General features: G+C 44.5%; 1 protein-coding gene across 3 annotated transcripts in view; it reads left to right on the top strand.

Annotated features, from left to right (window-relative positions):
* LOC149975346 (tripeptidyl-peptidase 2-like) overlaps nt 1-20,000 on the top strand; it is a 70,851-nt gene that overhangs the window by 38,785 nt on the left and 12,066 nt on the right. For all 3 annotated transcript variants that reach the window (XM_090206930.1, XM_090206928.1, XM_090206929.1), the window contains exons 17-20: nt 12,565-12,681; nt 14,386-14,486; nt 19,225-19,321; nt 19,919-20,000. The exon at nt 19,919-20,000 is cut by the window's right edge and continues 56 nt beyond it. In XM_090206930.1, coding sequence (XP_090063056.1) covers nt 12,565-12,681; nt 14,386-14,486; nt 19,225-19,321; nt 19,919-20,000 — 397 coding nt within the window. The remainder of the gene's footprint in view (nt 1-12,564; nt 12,682-14,385; nt 14,487-19,224; nt 19,322-19,918) is intronic.

Below are 20,000 nucleotides of genomic sequence, written 5' to 3'. Positions count from 1 at the left end.
TCAGGTAGGTCTAATTTACACCAGGGATGAGCAGTAATCAGGTAGGTCTAATTTACACCAGGGATGAGCAGTAATCAGGTAGGTCTAATTTACACCAGGGATGAGCAGTAATCAGGTAGGTCTAATTTACACCAGGGATGAGCGGTAATCAGGTAGGTCTAATTTACACCAGGGATGAGCAGTAATCAGGTAGGTCTAATTTACACCAGGGATGAGCGGTAATCAGGTAGGTCTAATTTACACCAGGGATGAGCAGTAATCAGGTAGGTCTAATTTACACCAGGGATGAGCAGTAATCAGGTAGGTCTAATTTACACCAGGGATGAGCAGTAATCAGGTAGGTCTAATTTACACCAGGGATGAGCAGTAATCAGGTAGGTCTAATTTACACCAGGGATGAGCAGTAATCAGGTAGGTCTAATTTACACCAGGGATGAGCGGTAATCAGGTAGGTCTAATTTACACCAGGGATGAGCAGTAATCAGCTAGGTCTAATTTACACCAGGGATGAGGGGAAGTCAGGTAGGTCTAATTTACACCAGGGATGAGCAGTAATCAGGTAGGTCTAATTTACACCAGGGATGAGCAGTAACCAGGTAGGTCTAATTTACACCAGGGATGAGCAGTAATCAGGTAGGTCTAATTTACACCAGGGATGAGCGGTAATCAGGAAGGTCTAATTTACACCAGGGATGAGCAGTAATCAGGGAGGTCTAATTTACACCAGGGATGAGCAGTAATCAGGGAGGTCTAATTTACACCAGGGATGAGCAGTAATCAGGTAGGTCTAATTTACACCAGGGATGAGCAGTAATCAGGTAGGTCTAATTTACACCAGGGATGAGCAGTAACCAGGTAGGTCTAATTTACACCAGGGATGAGCAGTAATCAGGTAGGTCTAATTTATACCAGGGATGAGCGGTAATCTGGGAGGTCTAATTTACACCAGGGATGAGCAGTAATCAGGTAGGTCTAATTTACACCAGGGATGAGCAGTAATCAGGTAGGTCTAATTTACACCAGGGATGAGCAGTAATCAGGTAGGTCTAATTTACACCAGGGATGAGCAGTAATCAGGTAGGTCTAATTTACACCAGGGATGAGCAGTAATCAGGTAGGTCTAATTTACACCAGGGATGAGCAGTAATCAGGTAGTCTATAGGTCTACTTCTATGTGTCATCAGGTAATCTATAGGTCTACTTCGATGTGTAATCAGGTAGTCTATAGGTCTACTTCTATGTGTAATCAGGTAGTCTATAGGTCTACTTCTATGTGTAATCAGGTAGTCTATAGGTCTACTTCTATGTGTAATCAGGTAATCTATAGGTCTACTTCTATGTGTAATCAGGTAGTCTATAGGTCTACTTCTATGTGTAATCAGGCCAGGTAGTCTATAGGTCTACTTCTATGTGTAATCAGATAGTCTATAGGTCTACTTCTATGTGTAATCAGGCCAGGTAGTCTATAGGTCTACTTCTATGTGTAATCAGGTAGTCTATAGGTCTACTTCTATGTGTAATCAGGTAGTCTATAGGTCTACTTCTATGTGTAATCAGGTAGTCTATAGGTCTACTTCTACGTGTAATCAAGGCCAGGCAATCTATAGGTCTACTGCTATGTGTAATCAAGGCCAGGCAGTCTATAGGTCTACTTCTATGTGTAATCAGGTAGTCTATATGTCTACTTCTATGTGTAATCAGGCCAGGTAGTCTATAGGTCTACTTCTATGTGTAATCAGGTAGTCTATAGGTCTACTTCTATGTGTAATCAGGTAGTCTATAGGTCTACTTCTATGTGTAATCAGGTAGTCTATAGGTCTACTTCTATGTGTAATCACGTAGTCTATAGGTCTACTTCTATGTGTAATCAGGTAGTCTATAGGTCTACTTCTATGTGTAATCAGGCCAGGTAGTCTATAGGTCTACTTCTATGTGTAATCAGGTAGTCTATAGGTCTACTTCTATGTGTAATCAGGTAGTCTATAGGTCTACTTCTATGTGTAATCAGGTAGTCTATAGGTCTACTTCTATGTGTAATCACGCAGTCTATAGGTCTACTTCTATGTGTAATCAGGTAGTCTATATGTCTACTTCTATGTGTAATCAGGCAGTCTATAGGTCTACTTCTATGTGTAATCAGGTAGTCTATATGTCTACTTCTATGTGTAATCAGGCCAGGTAGTCTATAGGTCTACTTCTATGTGTAATCAGGCCAGGTAGTCTATAGGTCTACTTCTATGTGTAATCAGGTAGTCTATAGGTCTACTTCTATGTGTAATCAGGCCAGGTAGTCTATAGGTCTACTTCTATGTGTAATCAGGCCAGGTAGTCTATAGGTCTACTTCTATGTGTAATCAGGCCAGGTAGTCTATAGGTCTACTTCTATGTTTAATCAGGGCCAGGTAGTCTATAGACCGACTTCTATGTGTAATCAAGGCCAGGCAGTCTATAGGTCTTCTTCTATGTGTAATCAAGGCCAGGCAGTCTATAGGTCTACTTCTATGTGTAATCAAGGCCAGGCAGTCTATAGGTCTACTTCTATGTGTAATCAGGTAGTCTATATGTCTACTTCTATGTGTAATCAGGCCAGGTAGTCTATAGGTCTACTTCTATGTGTAATCAGGTAGTCTATAGGTCTACTTCCATGTGTAATCAGGTAGTCTATAGGTCTACTTCTATGTGTAATCAGGTACTCTGTAGGTCTACTTCTATGTGTAATTAGGTAGTCTGTAGGTCTACTTCTATGTGTAATCAGGTAGTCTATAGGTCTACTTCTATGTGTAATCAGGTAGTCTATAGGTCTACTTCTATGTGTAATCAGGTAGTCTGTAGGTCTACTTCTATGTGTAATCAGGTAGTCTGTAGGTCTACTTCTATGTGTAATCAGGTAGTCTAATTTACACCAGGGATGAGCAGTAATCAGGTAGGTCTAATTTACACCAGGGATGAGCAGTAATCAGGTAGGTCTAATTTACACCAGGGATGAGCAGTAATCAGGTAGGTCTAATTTACACCAGGGATGAGGGGTAGTCAGGTAGGTCTAATTTACACCAGGGATGAGCAGTAATCAGGTAGGTCTAATTTACACCAGGGATGAGCAGTAATCAGGTAGGTCTAATTTACACCAGGGATGAGCAGTAATCAGGTAGGTCTAATTTACACCAGGGATGAGCAGTAATCAGGTAGTCTATAGGTCTACTTCTATGTGTCATCAGGTAATCTATAGGTCTACTTCGATGTGTAATCAGGTAGTCTATAGGTCTACTTCTATGTGTAATCAGGTAGTCTATAGGTCTACTTCTATGTGTAATCAGGTAGTCTATAGGTCTACTTCTATGTGTAATCAGGTAGTCTATATGTCTACTTCTATGTGTAATCAGTTAGTCTATAGGTCTACTTCTATGTGTAATCAGGTAGTCTATAGGTCTACTTCTATGTGTAATCAGGTAGTCTATAGGTCTACTGCTATGTGTAATCAGGCCAGGTAGTCTATAGGTCTACTTCTATGTGTAATCAGGTAGTCTATAGACCTACTTCTATGTGTAATCATGCCAGGTAGTCTATAGGTCTACTTCTATGTGTAATCAGGTAGCCTATAGACCTACTTCTATGTGTAATCAGGCCAGGTAGTCTATAGGTCTACTTCTATGTGTAATCAGGCCAGGTAGTCTATAGGTCTACTTCTATGTGTAATCAGGTAGTCTATAGGTCTACTTCTATGTGTAATCATGCCAGGTAATCTATAGGTCTACTTCTATGTGTAATCAGGTAGCCTATAGACCTACTTCTATGTTTAATCAGGGCCAGGTAGTCTATAGACCGACTTCTATGTGTAATCAAGGCCAGGCAGTCTATAGGTCTACTTCTATGTGTAATCAAGGCCAGGCAGTCTATAGGTCTACTTCTATGTGTAATCAAGGCCAGGCAGTCTATAGGTCTACTTCTATGTGTAATCAGGTAGTCTATATGTCTACTTCTATGTGTAATCAGGCCAGGTAGTCTATAGGTCTACTTCTATGTGTAATCAGGTAGTCTATAGGTCTACTTCCATGTGTAATCAGGTAGTCTATAGGTCTACTTCTATGTGTAATCAGGTACTCTGTAGGTCTACTTCTATGTGTAATTAGGTAGTCTGTAGGTCTACTTCTATGTGTAATCAGGTAGTCTATAGGTCTACTTCTATGTGTAATCAGGTAGTCTATAGGTCTACTTCTATGTGTAATCAGGTAGTCTGTAGGTCTACTTCTATGTGTAATCAGGTAGTCTGTAGGTCTACTTCTATGTGTAATCAGGTAGTCTAATTTACACCAGGGATGAGCAGTAATCAGGTAGGTCTAATTTACACCAGGGATGAGCAGTAATCAGGTAGGTCTAATTTACACCAGGGATGAGCAGTAATCAGGTAGGTCTAATTTACACCAGGGATGAGGGGTAGTCAGGTAGGTCTAATTTACACCAGGGATGAGCAGTAATCAGGTAGGTCTAATTTACACCAGGGATGAGCAGTAATCAGGTAGGTCTAATTTACACCAGGGATGAGCAGTAATCAGGTAGGTCTAATTTACACCAGGGATGAGCAGTAATCAGGTAGTCTATAGGTCTACTTCTATGTGTCATCAGGTAATCTATAGGTCTACTTCGATGTGTAATCAGGTAGTCTATAGGTCTACTTCTATGTGTAATCAGGTAGTCTATAGGTCTACTTCTATGTGTAATCAGGTAGTCTATAGGTCTACTTCTATGTGTAATCAGGTAGTCTATATGTCTACTTCTATGTGTAATCAGTTAGTCTATAGGTCTACTTCTATGTGTAATCAGGTAGTCTATAGGTCTACTTCTATGTGTAATCAGGTAGTCTATAGGTCTACTTCTATGTGTAATCAGGCAGTCTATAGGTCTACTTCTATGTGTAATCAGGTAGTCTATATGTCTACTTCTATGTGTAATCAGGCCAGGTAGTCTATAGGTCTACTTCTATGTGTAATCAGGCCAGGTAGTCTATAGGTCTACTTCTATGTGTAATCAGGTAGTCTATAGGTCTACTTCTATGTGTAATCAGGCCAGGTAGTCTATAGGTCTACTTCTATGTGTAATCAGGCCAGGTAGTCTATAGGTCTACTTCTATGTGTAATCAGGCCAGGTAGTCTATAGGTCTACTTCTATGTGTAATCAGGCCAGGTAGTCTATAGGTCTACTTCTATGTGTAATCAGGCCAGGTAGTCTATAGGTCTACTTCTATGTGTAATCAGGCCAGGTAGTCTATAGGTCTACTTCTATGTGTAATCAGGCCAGGTAGTCTATAGGTCTACTTCTATGTGTAATCAGGCCAGGTAGTCTATAGGTCTACTTATATGTGTAATCAGGCCAGGTAGTCTATAGGTCTACTTCTATGTGTAATCAGGTAGTCTATAGGTCTACTTCTATGTTTAATCAGGCCAGGTAGACTATAGGTCTACTTCTATGTGTAATCAGGTAGTCTATAGACCTACTTCTATGTGTAATCATGCCAGGTAGTCTATAGGTCTACTTCTATGTGTAATCAGGTAGCCTATAGACCTACTTCTATGTGTAATCAGGCCAGGTAGTCTATAGGTCTACTTCTATGTTTAATCATGCCAGGTAGTCTATAGGTCTACTTCTATGTGTAATCAAGGCCAGGCAGTCTATAGGTCTACTTCTATGTGTAATCAGGTAGTCTGTAGGTCTACTTCTATGTGTAATCAGGCCAGGTAGTCTGTAGGTCTACTTCTATGTGTAATCAGGCCAGGTAGTCTATAGGTCTACTTCTATGTGTAATCAGGTAGTCTATAGGTCTACTTCTATGTGTAATCAGGTAGTCTATAGGTCTACTTCCATGTGTAATCAGGTAGTCTGTAGGTCTACTTCTATGTGTAATCAGGCCAGGTAGTCTATAGGTCTACTTCTATGTGTAATCAGGTAGTCTATAGGTCTACTTCTATGTGTAATCAGGTAGTCTATAGGTCTACTTCCATGTGTAATCAGGTAGTCTATAGGTCTACTTCTATGTGTAATCAGGTACTCTGTAGGTCTACTTCTATGTTTAATTAGGTAGTCTGTAGGTCTACTTCTATGTGTAATCAGGTAGTCTATAGGTCTACTTCTATGTGTAATCAGGTAGTCTATAGGTCTACTTCTATGTGTAATCAGGTAGTCTGTAGGTCTACTTCTATGTGTAATCAGGTAGTCTGTAGGTCTACTTCTATGTGTAATCAGGTAGTCTAATTTACACCAGGGATGAGCAGTAATCAGGTAGGTCTAATTTACACCAGGGATGAGCAGTAATCAGGTAGGTCTAATTTACACCAGGGATGAGCAGTAATCAGGTAGGTCTAATTTACACCAGGGATGAGGGGTAGTCAGGTAGGTCTAATTTACACCAGGGATGAGCAGTAATCAGGTAGGTCTAATTTACACCAGGGATGAGCAGTAATCAGGTAGGTCTAATTTACACCAGGGATGAGCAGTAATCAGGTAGGTCTAATTTACACCAGGGATGAGCAGTAATCAGGTAGTCTATAGGTCTACTTCTATGTGTCATCAGGTAATCTATAGGTCTACTTCGATGTGTAATCAGGTAGTCTATAGGTCTACTTCTATGTGTAATCAGGTAGTCTATAGGTCTACTTCTATGTGTAATCAGGTAGTCTATAGGTCTACTTCTATGTGTAATCAGGTAGTCTATATGTCTACTTCTATGTGTAATCAGGTAGTCTATAGGTCTACTTCTATGTGTAATCAGGTAGTCTATAGGTCTACTTCTATGTGTAATCAGGTAGTCTATAGGTCTACTGCTATGTGTAATCAGGCCAGGTAGTCTATAGGTCTACTTCTATGTGTAATCAGGTAGTCTATAGACCTACTTCTATGTGTAATCATGCCAGGTAGTCTATAGGTCTACTTCTATGTGTAATCAGGTAGCCTATAGACCTACTTCTATGTGTAATCAGGCCAGGTAGTCTATAGGTCTACTTCTATGTGTAATCAGGCCAGGTAGTCTATAGGTCTACTTCTATGTGTAATCAGGTAGTCTATAGGTCTACTTCTATGTGTAATCAGGCCAGGTAGTCTATAGGTCTACTTCTATGTGTAATCAGGTAGTCTATAGACCTACTTCTATGTGTAATCATGCCAGGTAGTCTATAGGTCTACTTCTATGTGTAATCAGGTAGCCTATAGACCTACTTCTATGTTTAATCAGGGCCAGGTAGTCTATAGACCGACTTCTATGTGTAATCAAGGCCAGGCAGTCTATAGGTCTACTTCTATGTGTAATCAAGGCCAGGCAGTCTATAGGTCTACTTCTATGTGTAATCAAGGCCAGGCAGTCTATAGGTCTACTTCTATGTGTAATCAGGTAGTCTATATGTCTACTTCTATGTGTAATCAGGCCAGGTAGTCTATAGGTCTACTTCTATGTGTAATCAGGTAGTCTATAGGTCTACTTCCATGTGTAATCAGGTAGTCTATAGGTCTACTTCTATGTGTAATCAGGTACTCTGTAGGTCTACTTCTATGTGTAATTAGGTAGTCTGTAGGTCTACTTCTATGTGTAATCAGGTAGTCTATAGGTCTACTTCTATGTGTAATCAGGTAGTCTATAGGTCTACTTCTATGTGTAATCAGGTAGTCTGTAGGTCTACTTCTATGTGTAATCAGGTAGTCTGTAGGTCTACTTCTATGTGTAATCAGGTAGTCTAATTTACACCAGGGATGAGCAGTAATCAGGTAGGTCTAATTTACACCAGGGATGAGCAGTAATCAGGTAGGTCTAATTTACACCAGGGATGAGCAGTAATCAGGTAGGTCTAATTTACACCAGGGATGAGGGGTAGTCAGGTAGGTCTAATTTACACCAGGGATGAGCAGTAATCAGGTAGGTCTAATTTACACCAGGGATGAGCAGTAATCAGGTAGGTCTAATTTACACCAGGGATGAGCAGTAATCAGGTAGGTCTAATTTACACCAGGGATGAGCAGTAATCAGGTAGTCTATAGGTCTACTTCTATGTGTCATCAGGTAATCTATAGGTCTACTTCGATGTGTAATCAGGTAGTCTATAGGTCTACTTCTATGTGTAATCAGGTAGTCTATAGGTCTACTTCTATGTGTAATCAGGTAGTCTATAGGTCTACTTCTATGTGTAATCAGGTAGTCTATATGTCTACTTCTATGTGTAATCAGTTAGTCTATAGGTCTACTTCTATGTGTAATCAGGTAGTCTATAGGTCTACTTCTATGTGTAATCAGGTAGTCTATAGGTCTACTTCTATGTGTAATCAGGCAGTCTATAGGTCTACTTCTATGTGTAATCAGGTAGTCTATATGTCTACTTCTATGTGTAATCAGGCCAGGTAGTCTATAGGTCTACTTCTATGTGTAATCAGGCCAGGTAGTCTATAGGTCTACTTCTATGTGTAATCAGGTAGTCTATAGGTCTACTTCTATGTGTAATCAGAACAGGTAGTCTATAGGTCTACTTCTATGTGTAATCAGGCCAGGTAGTCTATAGGTCTACTTCTATGTGTAATCAGGCCAGGTAGTCTATAGGTCTACTTCTATGTGTAATCAGGCCAGGTAGTCTATAGGTCTACTTCTATGTGTAATCAGGCCAGGTAGTCTATAGGTCTACTTCTATGTGTAATCAGGCCAGGTAGTCTATAGGTCTACTTCTATTTGTAATCAGGCCAGGTAGTCTATAGGTCTACTTCTATGTGTAATCAGGCCAGGTAGTCTATAGGTCTACTTCTATGTGTAATCAGGCCAGGTAGTCTATAGGTCTACTTCTATGTGTAATCAGGCCAGGTAGTCTATAGGTCTACTTCTATGTGTAATCAGGTAGTCTATAGGTCTACTTCTATGTTTAATCAGGCCAGGTAGACTATAGGTCTACTTCTATGTGTAATCAGGTAGTCTATAGACCTACTTCTATGTGTAATCATGCCAGGTAGTCTATAGGTCTACTTCTATGTGTAATCAGGTAGCCTATAGACCTACTTCTATGTGTAATCAGGCCAGGTAGTCTATAGGTCTACTTCTATGTGTAATCATGCCAGGTAGTCTATAGGTCTACTTCTATGTGTAATCAAGGCCAGGCAGTCTATAGGTCTACTTCTATGTGTAATCAGGTAGTCTGTAGGTCTACTTCTATGTGTAATCAGGCCAGGTAGTCTGTAGGTCTACTTCTATGTGTAATCAGGCCAGGTAGTCTATAGGTCTACTTCTATGTGTAATCAGGTAGTCTATAGGTCTACTTCTATGTGTAATCAGGTAGTCTATAGGTCTACTTCTATGTGTAATCAGGTAGTCTATAGGTCTACTTCTATGTGTAATCAGGCCAGGTAGTCTATAGGTCTACTTCTATGTGTAATCAGGCCAGGTAGTCTATAGGTCTACTTCTATGTGTAATCAGGCCAGGTAGTCTATAGGTCTACTTCTATGTGTAATCAGGCCAGGTAGTCTATAGGTCTACTTCTATGTGTAATCAGGCCAGGTAGTCTATAGGTCTACTTCTATGTGTAATCAGGCCAGGTAGTCTATAGGTCTACTTCTATGTGTAATCAGGCCAGGTAGTCTATAGGTCTACTTCTATGTGTAATCAGGCCAGGTAGTCTATAGGTCTACTTCTATGTGTAATCAGGCCAGGTAGTCTATATGTCTACTTCTATGTGTAATCAGGCCAGGTAGTCTATAGGTCTACTTCTATGTGTAATCAGGCCAGGTAGTCTATAGGTCTACTTCTATGTGTAATCAGGCCAGGTAGTCTATAGGTCTACTTATATGTGTAATCAGGTAGTCTATAGGTCTACTTCTATGTGTAATCTGTTAGTCTATAGGTCTACTTCTATGTGTAATCAGGCCAGGTAGTCTATAGGTCTACTTCTATGTGTAATCAGGTAGTCTATAGACCTACTTCTATGTGTAATCAGGCCAGGTAGTCTATAGACCTACTTCTATGTGTAATCAGGTAGCCTATAGACCTACTTCTATGTTTAATTAGGGCCAGGTAGTCTATAGACCGACTTCTATGTGTAATCAGGTAGTCTATAGGTCTACTTCTATGTGTAATCAAGGCCAGGCAGTCTATAGGTCTACTGCTATGTGTAATCAGGCCAGGTAGTCTATAGGTCTACTTCTATGTGTAATCAGGTAGTCTATAGACCTACTTCAATGTGTAATCAGGCCAGGTAATCTATAGGTCTACTTCTATGTGTAATCAGGTAGTCTATAGACCTACTTCTATGTGTAATCAGGCCAGGTAGTCTATAGACCTACTTCTATGTGTAATCAGGCCAGGTAGTCTATAGGTCTACTTCTATGTGTAATCAGGCCAGGTAGTCTATAGGTCTACTTCTATGTGTAATCAGGTAGTCTATAGGTCTACTTCTATGTGTAATCAGGTAGTCTATAGGTCTACTTCTATGTGTAATCAGGGTCAGGATGGATTAGTCCACTCAGACAGGCCTCTACAATGGATTAGTCCACTCAGACAGGCCTCTACAATGGATTAGTCCACTCAGACAGGCCTCTACAATGGATTAGTCCACTCAGACAGGCCTCTACAATGGATTAGTCCTCTCAGACAGGCCTCCACAATGGATTAGTCCACTGAGACAGGCCTCCACAATGGATTAGTCCACTCAGACAGGCCTCTATAATGGATTAGTCCACTCAGACAGGCCTCTACAATGGATTAGTCCTCTCAGACAGGCCTCCACAATGGATTAGTCCACTGAGACAGGCCTCCACAATGGATTAGTCCACTGAGACAGGACTCTACAATGGATTAGTCCACTCAGACAGGCCTCTACAATGGATTAGTCCACTGAGACAGGCCTCCACAATGGATTAGTCCACTCAGACAGGCCTCTATAATGGATTAGTCCACTCAGACATGCCTCTACAATGGATTAGTCCACTGAGACAGGCCTCTACAATGGATTAGTCCAATCAGACAGGCCTCTACAATGGATTAGTCCAATCAGACAGGCCTCTACAATGGATTAGTCCAATCAGACAGGCCTCTACAATGGATTAGTCCACTGAGACAGGCCTCTACAATGGATTAGTCCACTCAGACAGGCCTCTACAATGGATTAGTCCACTCAGACAGGCCTCTACAATGGATTAGTCCAATCAGACAGGCCTCTATAATGGATTAGTCCACTGAGACAGCCCTCCACAATGGATTAGTCCACTCAGACAGGCCTCTATAATGGATTAGTCCACTGAGACAGCCCTCCACAATGGATTAGTCCTCTCAGACAGCCCTCTACAATGGATTAGTCCACTCAGACAGGCCTCTACAATGGATTAGTCCTCTCAGACAGGCCTCCACAATGGATTAGTCCAATCAGACTCTACTGATTAGTCCAATCAGACAGACAGGCGTCTGATCGACTAAAAAGATCTCGGTCGACCAACAGCCTATCGACCAGTCAAATGACCAGGGTACTAAATGGGATCAGCCCTAGGAAACAATAGGCCAGGGGACTAAATGGGATCAGCCCTAGGAAACAATAGACCAGGGGACTAAATGGGATCATCCCTATGAAACAAACACAATATATCCAGGTGGTCTCTGTGATGCTGTTTTAACTAAGTGTCTCTCCTCTCTAGTCGGGGAGGACAGTAGAGTTATGTGATGCTGTTTTGACTGAGTGTCTCTCCTCTCTAGTCGGGGAGGACAGTAGAGTTATGTGATGCTGTTTTGACTGAGTGTCTCTCCTCTCTAGTCGGGGAGGACAGTAGAGTTATGTGATGCTGTTTTGACTGAGTGTCTCTCCTCTCTAGTCGGGGAGGACAGTAGAATTATGTGATGCTGTTTTGACTGAGTGTCTCTCCTCTCTAGTCAGGGAGGACAGTAGAGTTATGTGATGCTGTTTTAACTAAGTGTCTCTCCTCTCTAGTCAGGGAGGAGAGTAGAGTTATGTGATGCTGTTTTGACTGAGTGTCTCTCCTCTCTAGTCGGGGAGGACAGTAGAGTTATGTGATGCTGTTTTGACTGAGTGTCTCTCCTCTCTAGTCAGGGAGGACAGTAGAGTTATGTGATGCTGTTTTAACTAAGTGTCTCCTCTCTAGTCAGGGAGGACAGTAGAGTTATGTGATGCTGTTTTGACTGAGTGTCTCTCCTCTCTAGTCAGGGAGGACAGTAGAGTTATGTGATGCTGTTTTGACTGAGTGTCTCTCCTCTCTAGTCGGGGAGGACAGTAGAGTTATGTGATGCTGTTTTGACTGAGTGTCTCTCCTCTCTAGTCAGGGAGGACAGTAGAGTTATGTGATGCTGTTTTGACTGAGTGTCTCTCCTCTCTAGTCGGGGAGGACAGTAGAGTTATGTGATGCTGTTTTGACTGAGTGTCTCTCCTCTCTAGTCGGGGAGGACAGTAGAGTTATGTGATGCTGTTTTGACTGAGTGTCTCTCCTCTCTAGTCGGGGAGGACAGTAGAGTTATGTGATGCTGTTTTGACTGAGTGTCTCTCCTCTCTAGTCGGGGAGGACAGTAGAGTTATGTGATGCTGTTTTGACTGAGTGTCTCTCCTCTCTAGTCAGGGAGGACAGTAGAGTTATGTGTCGCCCGGTGGTGGGCCAGCCTTGGTGACGTCACCGTTGACTACAGTATCTCCTTCCACGGCCTGACCACCTCACCCTCACCTCTACACATAGTGAGTATATACACCTCACCTCTACACACCACCTCACCTCTACACACCACCTCACCGTCACCTCTACACATAGTGAGTATATACACCTCACCTCACCTCTACACACCACCTCACCTCTACACACCACCTCACCGTCACCTCTACACATAGTTAGTATATACCACCTCCAAATACCACCTCACCTCTACACACCACCTATAATTGTTTTCCCTCAATCTACACACAATACCCCATGATGACGTCACAATACCCCATGATGACGTCACAATACCCCATGATGACATCACAATACCCCATAATGACATCATAATACCCCATAATGACAAAGCAAGAACAGGTTTTTAGAACATTTTGCAAATATATAATAAACATAAATACCTTATTTACATAAGTGTTCAGACCCTTTTCTATGAGACTCTAAATTGAGCTCATGTGCATCCTGTTTCCATTGATCATCCTTGAGATGTTTCTACAACTTGATTGGACTCCACTTGTGGTAAATTCAATTGATTGGACAGGATTTGGAAAGGCACACACCTGTCTATATAAGGTCCCACAGATGACAGTGCATGTCAGAGCAAAAACCAAGCCATGAGGTCGAAGGAATGTCATCATGGGGTATTGTGATGTCATTATGGGGTATTGTGATGTCATCATGGGGTATTGTGATGTCATCGTGGGGTATTGTGATGTCATCGTGGGGTATTGTGATGTCATCGTGGGGTATTGTGATGTCATCGTGGGGTATTGTGATGTCGTCGTGGGGTATTGTGATGTCGTCGTGGAGTATTGTGATGTCGTCATGGGGTATTGTGATGTCGTCATGGGGTATTGTGATGTCGTCATGGGGTATTGTGATGTCGTCATGGGGTATTGTGATGTCATTATGGGGTATTGTGATGTCATCATGGGGTATTGTGATGTCATTATGAGGTATTGTGTTTTAGATGTTTGTTTAATCATGTTAGAATAAGTCTGTAACGTAAGAAAATGTGGAAAAAGTCAAGGGGTCTGAAAACACAACTATACCACAGCAGGAACACACTCCTCTGTGTTGTGGGACCACAGCAGGAACACACTCCTCTGTGTTGTGGGACGTGTCGTACCACAGCAGGAACACACTCCTCTGTGTTGTGGGACGTGTCGTACCACAGCAGGAACACACTCCTCTGTGTTGTGGGACGTGTCGTACCACAGCAGGAACACACTCCTCTGTGTTGTGGGACGTGTCGTACCACAGCAGGAACACACTCCTCTGTGTTGTGGGACGTGTCGTACCACAGCAGGAACACACTCCTCTGTGTTGTGGGACGTGTCGTACCACAGCAGGAACACACTCCTCTGTGTTGTGGGACGTGTCGTACCACAGCAGGAACACACTCCTCTGTGTTGTGGGACGTGTCGTACCACAGCAGGAACACACTCCTCTGTGTTGTGGGACGTGTCGTACCACAGCAGGAACACACTCCTCTGTGTTGTGGGACGTGTCGTACCACAGCAGGAACACACTCCTCTGTGTTGTGGGACGTGTCGTACCACAGCAGGAACACACTCCTCTGTGTTGTGGGACCACAGCAGGAACACACTCCTCTGTGTTGTGGGACCACAGCAGGAACACACTCCTCTGTGTTGTGGGACGTGTCGTACCAGTTTTACAACCAAAAGTATTTTCCTTTTCTGACTCATGATTTTTGTCTCACCCAGCATGCATCAGACGGCGTGACTAGTTTTGAGGTTTCCTCTCCCCTGAGGTACGAGGACGTTTCTCCCAGCATCACCCTGAAGACTTGGGTCCAGCCACTCAGGTACAAAACTAAAGAGATACACACACCCACACGTTTCTCCCAGGGTCACTCTGAAGATCTGTGTGCAGCCACACTGGGACATATGTCTCCAAATACAACCCCCTACCTACCCCTCTACCCACCACCTACAGTCTGATATATATACCGGGTTACATTAGTCACTAATCTGGTCAGCTTCGCGATTAACTTCTGTGTTCAAACGTGTTCGTTTTTGTGAGGAAACTCTCAGCTTCTCCGTCTCCATCCTCTCAGGAGGAAACTCTCAGCTTCTCCGTCTCCCTCCTCTCAGAAGGAAACTCTCAGCGTCTCCCTCCTCTCAGAAGGAAACTCTCAGCGTCTCCATCCTCTCAGAAGGAAACTCTCAGCTTCTCCGTCTCCCTCCTCTCAGAAGGAAACTCTCAGCTTCTCTGTCTCCATCCTCTCAGAAGGAAACTCTCAGCGTCTCCATCCTCTCAGAAGGAAACTCTCAGCTTCTACGTCTCCCTCCTCTCAGAAGGAAACTCTCAGCTTCTCTGTCTCCATCCTCTCAGAAGGAAACTCTCAGCTTCTCCATCCTCTCAGAAGGAAACTCTCAGCTTCTACGTCTCCCTCCTCTCAGAAGGAAACTCTCAGCTTCTACATCTCCATCCTCTCCGAAGGAAACTCAGAAGGAAACTCTCAGCTTCTACGTCTCCATCCTCTCAGAAGGAAACTCTCAGCTTCTACATCTCCATCCTCTCAGAAGGAAACTCTCAGCTTCTACATCTCCATCCTCTCCGAAGGAAACTCAGAAGGAAACTCTCAGCTTCTCCGTCTCCATCCTCTCAGATGTAAACTCTCAGCTTCTACGTCTCCATCCTCTCAGATGGAAACTCTCAGCTTCTCCATCCTCTCAGAAGGAAGCTCTCAGAAGGAAACTCTCAGCTTCTCCGTCTCCATCCTCTCAGATGGAAACTCTCAGCGTCTCCATCCTCTCAGAAGGAAACTCTCAGCTTCTCTGTCTCCATCCTCTCAGAAAGAAACTCTCAGCTTCTCCGTCCTCTCAGATAGAAACTCTCAGCGTCTCCATCCTCTCAGATGGAAACTCTCAGCGTCTCCATCCTCTCAGAAGGAAACTCTCAGCTTCTCTGTCTCCATCCTCTCAGAAGGAAACTCTCAGCTTCTCCGTCCTCTCAGAAGGAAACTCTCAGCTTCTCCGTCTCCATCCTCTCAGAAGGAAACTCTCAGCGTCTCCCTCCTCTCAGAAGGAAACTCTCAGCTTCTCTGTCTCCATCCTCTCAGAAGGAAACTCTCAGCATCTCCATCCTCTCAGAAGGAAACTCTCAGCGTCTCCATCCTCTCAGAAGGAAACTCTCAGCTTCTCTGTCTCCATCCTCTCAGAAAGAAACTCTCAGCTTCTCCGTCCTCTCAGAAGGAAACTCTCAGCTTCTCCGTCTCCATCCTCTCAGAAGGAAGCTCTCAGAAGGAAACTCTCAGCTACTCTGTCTCCATCCTCTCAGAAAGAAACTCTCAGCTTCTCCATCCTCTCAGAAGGAAACTCTCAGCTTCTCCGTCTCCATCCTCTCAGAAGGAAACTCTCAGCTTCTACATCTCCATCCTCTCAGAAATAAACTCTCAGCTTCCACATCCTCTCAGATGTAAACTCTCAGCTTCTACGTCTCCATCCTCTCAGAAGGAAACTCTCAGCTTCCACATCCTCTCGAATGGAAGCTCTCAGCTTCTACATCTCCATCCTCTCAGATGGAAACTCTCAGCTTCTACATCTCCATCCTCTCAGAAGGAAACTCTCAGCTTCCACATCCTCTCGAATGGAAGCTCTCAGCTTCTACATCTCCATCCTCTCAGATGGAAACTCTCAGCTTCTACGTCTCCATCCTCTCAGAAGGAAACTCTCAGCTTCCACATCCTCTCGAATGGAAGCTCTCAGCTTCTACTTCTCCATCCTCTCAGAAGGAAACTCTCAGCTTCTCCGTCTCCATCCTCTCAGAAGGAAACTCTCAGCTTCTACGTCTCCATCCTCTCAGATGGAAACTCTCAGCCCCCCCACCCTCCTTCCTTCCCGGGACATGTGGGCACACAGCCCAGGCACTGGGGACGCAGCAGTTTAAACCCTGCCTTCGCCCAATCCTGATAATGTCCACATGACCTGAGACGATAAACCCTTCAAAACATAAGCATCCCATCTAGTCCCGACAGATCGTCTCGGTGTACAGAGTCTAACCCACAGCATCTATCCCCAAGCATCCCATCTAGTCCTGACAGATCGTCTCGGTGTACAGAGTCTAACCCACAGCATCTATCCCCAAGCATCCCATCTAGTCCCGACAGATCGTCTCAGTGTACAGAGTCTAACCCACAGCATCTATCCCCAAGCATCCCATCTAGTCCTGACAGATCGTCTCAGTGTACAGAGTCTAACCCACAGCATCTATCCCCAAGCATCCCATCTAGTCCTGACAGATCGTCTCGGTGTACAGAGTCTAACCCACAGCATCTATCCCCAAGCATCCCATCTAGTCCTGACAGATCGTCTCAGTGTACAGAGTCTAACCCACAGCATCTATCCCCAAGCATCCCATCTAGTCCCGACAGATCGTCTCAGTGTACAGAGTCTAACCCACAGCATCTATCCCCAAGCATCCCATCTAGTCCTGACAGATCGTCTCAGTGTACAGAGTCTAACCCACAGCATCTATCCCCAAGCATCCCATCTAGTCCTGACAGATCGTCTCGGTGTGCAGAGTCTAACCCACAGCATCTATCCCCAAGCATCCCATCTAGTCCTGACAGATCGTCTCAGTGTACAGAGTCTAACCCACAGCATATATCCCCAAGCATCCCATCTAGTCCCGACAGATCGTCTCAGTGTACAGAGTCTAACCCACAGCATCTGTCCCCAAGCATCCCATCTAGTCCCGACAGATCGTCTCAGTGTACAGAGTCTAACCCACAGCATCTATCCCCAAGCATCCCATCTAGTCCTGACAGATCGTCTCGGTGTACAGAGTCTAACCCACAGCATCTATCCCCAAGCATCCCATCTAGTCCTGACAGATCGTCTCGGTGTACAGAGTCTAACCCACAGCATCTATCCCCAAGCATCCCATCTAGTCCTGACAGATCGTCTCAGTGTACAGAGTCTAACCCACAGCATCTATCCCCAAGCATCCCATCTAGTCCTGACAGATCGTCTCAGTGTACAGAGTCTAACCCACAGCATCTATCCCCAAGCATCCCATCTAGTCCTGACAGATCGTCTCAGTGTACAGAGTCTAACCCACAGCATCTATCCCCAAGCATCCCATCTAGTCCTGACAGATCATCTCAGTGTACAGAGTCTAACCCACAGCATCTATCCCCAAGCATCCCATCTAGTCCTAACAAATCGTCTCAGTGTACAGAGTCTAACCCACAGCATCTATCCCCAAGCATCCCATCTAGTCCTGACAGATCGTCTCAGTGTACAGAGTCTAACCCACAGCATCTATCCCCAAGCATCCCATCTAGTCCTGACAGATCGTCTCAGTGTACAGAGTCTAACCCACAGCATCTATCCCCAAGCATCCCATCTAGTCCTGACAGATCGTCTCAGTGTACAGAGTCTAACCCACAGCATCTATCCCCAAGCATCCCATCTAGTCCCGACAGATCGTCTCAGTGTACAGAGTCTAACCCACAGCATCTATCCCCAAGCATCCCATCTAGTCCTGACAGATCGTCTCAGTGTACAGAGTCTAACCCACAGCATCTATCCCCAAGCATCCCATCTAGTCCTGACAGATCGTCTCAGTGTACAGAGTCTAACCCACAGCATCTATCCCCAAGCATCCCATCTAGTCCTGACAGATCGTCTCGGTGTACAGAGTCTAACCCACAGCATCTATCCCCAAGCATCCCATCTAGTCCTGACAGATCGTCTCAGTGTACAGAGTCTAACCCACAGCATATATCCCCAAGCATCCCATCTAGTTCTGACAGATTGTCTCAGTGTACAGAGTCTAACCCACAGCATCTATCCCCAAGCATCCCATCTAGTCCTGACAGATCGTCTCAGTGTACAGAGTCTAACCCACAGCATATATCCCCAAGCATCCCATCTAGTTCTGACAGATTGTCTCAGTGTACAGAGTCTAACCCACAGCATCTATCCCCAAGCATCCCATCTAGTCCTGACAGATCGTCTCAGTGTACAGAGTCTAACCCACAGCATCTATCCCCAAGCATCCCATCTAGTCCTGACAGATCGTCTCAGTGTACAGAGTCTAACCCACAGCATCTATCCCCAAGCATCCCATCTAGTTCTGACAGATCGTCTCAGTGTACAGAGTCTAACCCACAGCATCTATCCCCAAGCATCCCATCTAGTCCTGACAGATCGTCTCGGTGTACAGAGTCTAACCCACAGCATCTATCCCCAAGCATCCCATCTAGTCCTGACAGATCGTCTCAGTCTACAGAGTCTAACCCACAGCATATATCCCCAAGCATCCCATCTAGTCCTGACAGATCGTCTCAGTGTACAGAGTCTAACCCACAGCATCTATCCCCAAGCATCCCATCTAGTCCTGACAGATCGTCTCAGTGTACAGAGTCTAACCCACAGCATCTATCCCCAAGCATCCCATCTAGTCCTGACAGATCGTCTCAGTGTACAGAGTCTAACCCACAGCATCTATCCCCAAGTATCCCATCTATCCCCAAGCATCCCATCTATCCCCAAGCATCCCATCTAACTCTGTCTGTTTCCTGCTTCTTCCAGACCTCTGAGTTCTAAGATCAAGGCTCTGGGTCACAGAGATGTCCTCCCCAACAACAGACAGCTCTACGAAATCATCCTCACCTACAGCTTCCACCAGGTGAGAGTGTCTAGGTTGTATTATACACGTCTGTTTGGTGTGTGTGACCTCTCTACCTCTCTCCCTCTCTCCCCAGCTGTCCAGTACTGTGTGTGTGACCTCTCTACCTCTCTCCCCAGCTGTCCAGTACTGTCTGACCTCTCTACCTCTCTCCCCAGCTGTCCAGTACTGTGTGTCTGACTTCTACCTCTCTACCTCTCTCCCCAGCTGTCCAGTACTGTGTGTCTGACCTCTCTACCTCTCTACCTCTCTCCCTAGCTGTCCAGTACTGTGTGTCTGACCTCTACCTCTCTACCTCTCTCCCCAGCTGTCCAGTACTGTGTGTCTGACCTCTACCTCTCTACCTCTCTCCCCAGCTGTCCAGTACTGTGTGTCTGACCTCTCTACCTCTCTCCCCAGCTGTCCAGTACTGTGTGTCGGACCTCTCTACCTCTCTCCCCAGCTGTCCAGTACTGTGTGTCTGACCTCTCTACCTCTCTACCCAGCCTAAGTCAGGAGAGGTGACCCCCAGCTGTCCAGTACTGTGTGTCTGACCTCTCTACCTCTCTCCCCAGCTGTCCAGTACTGTGTGTCTGACCTCTCTACCTCTCTCCCCAGCCTAAGTCAGGAGAGGTGACCCCCAGCTGTCCAGTACTGTGTGACCAGTTGTATGAATCAGAGTTTGACTCTCAGCTCTGGA

This window comes from Oncorhynchus mykiss, chromosome 18, assembly GCF_057628025.1.
Source record: "Oncorhynchus mykiss isolate SJ-2025 chromosome 18, ASM5762802v1, whole genome shotgun sequence".
Lineage (NCBI taxonomy): Eukaryota > Metazoa > Chordata > Actinopteri > Salmoniformes > Salmonidae > Oncorhynchus > Oncorhynchus mykiss.
Note: the sequence above shows the minus strand (reverse complement) of the source record. Positions and strands in the feature narration are given on the sequence as shown.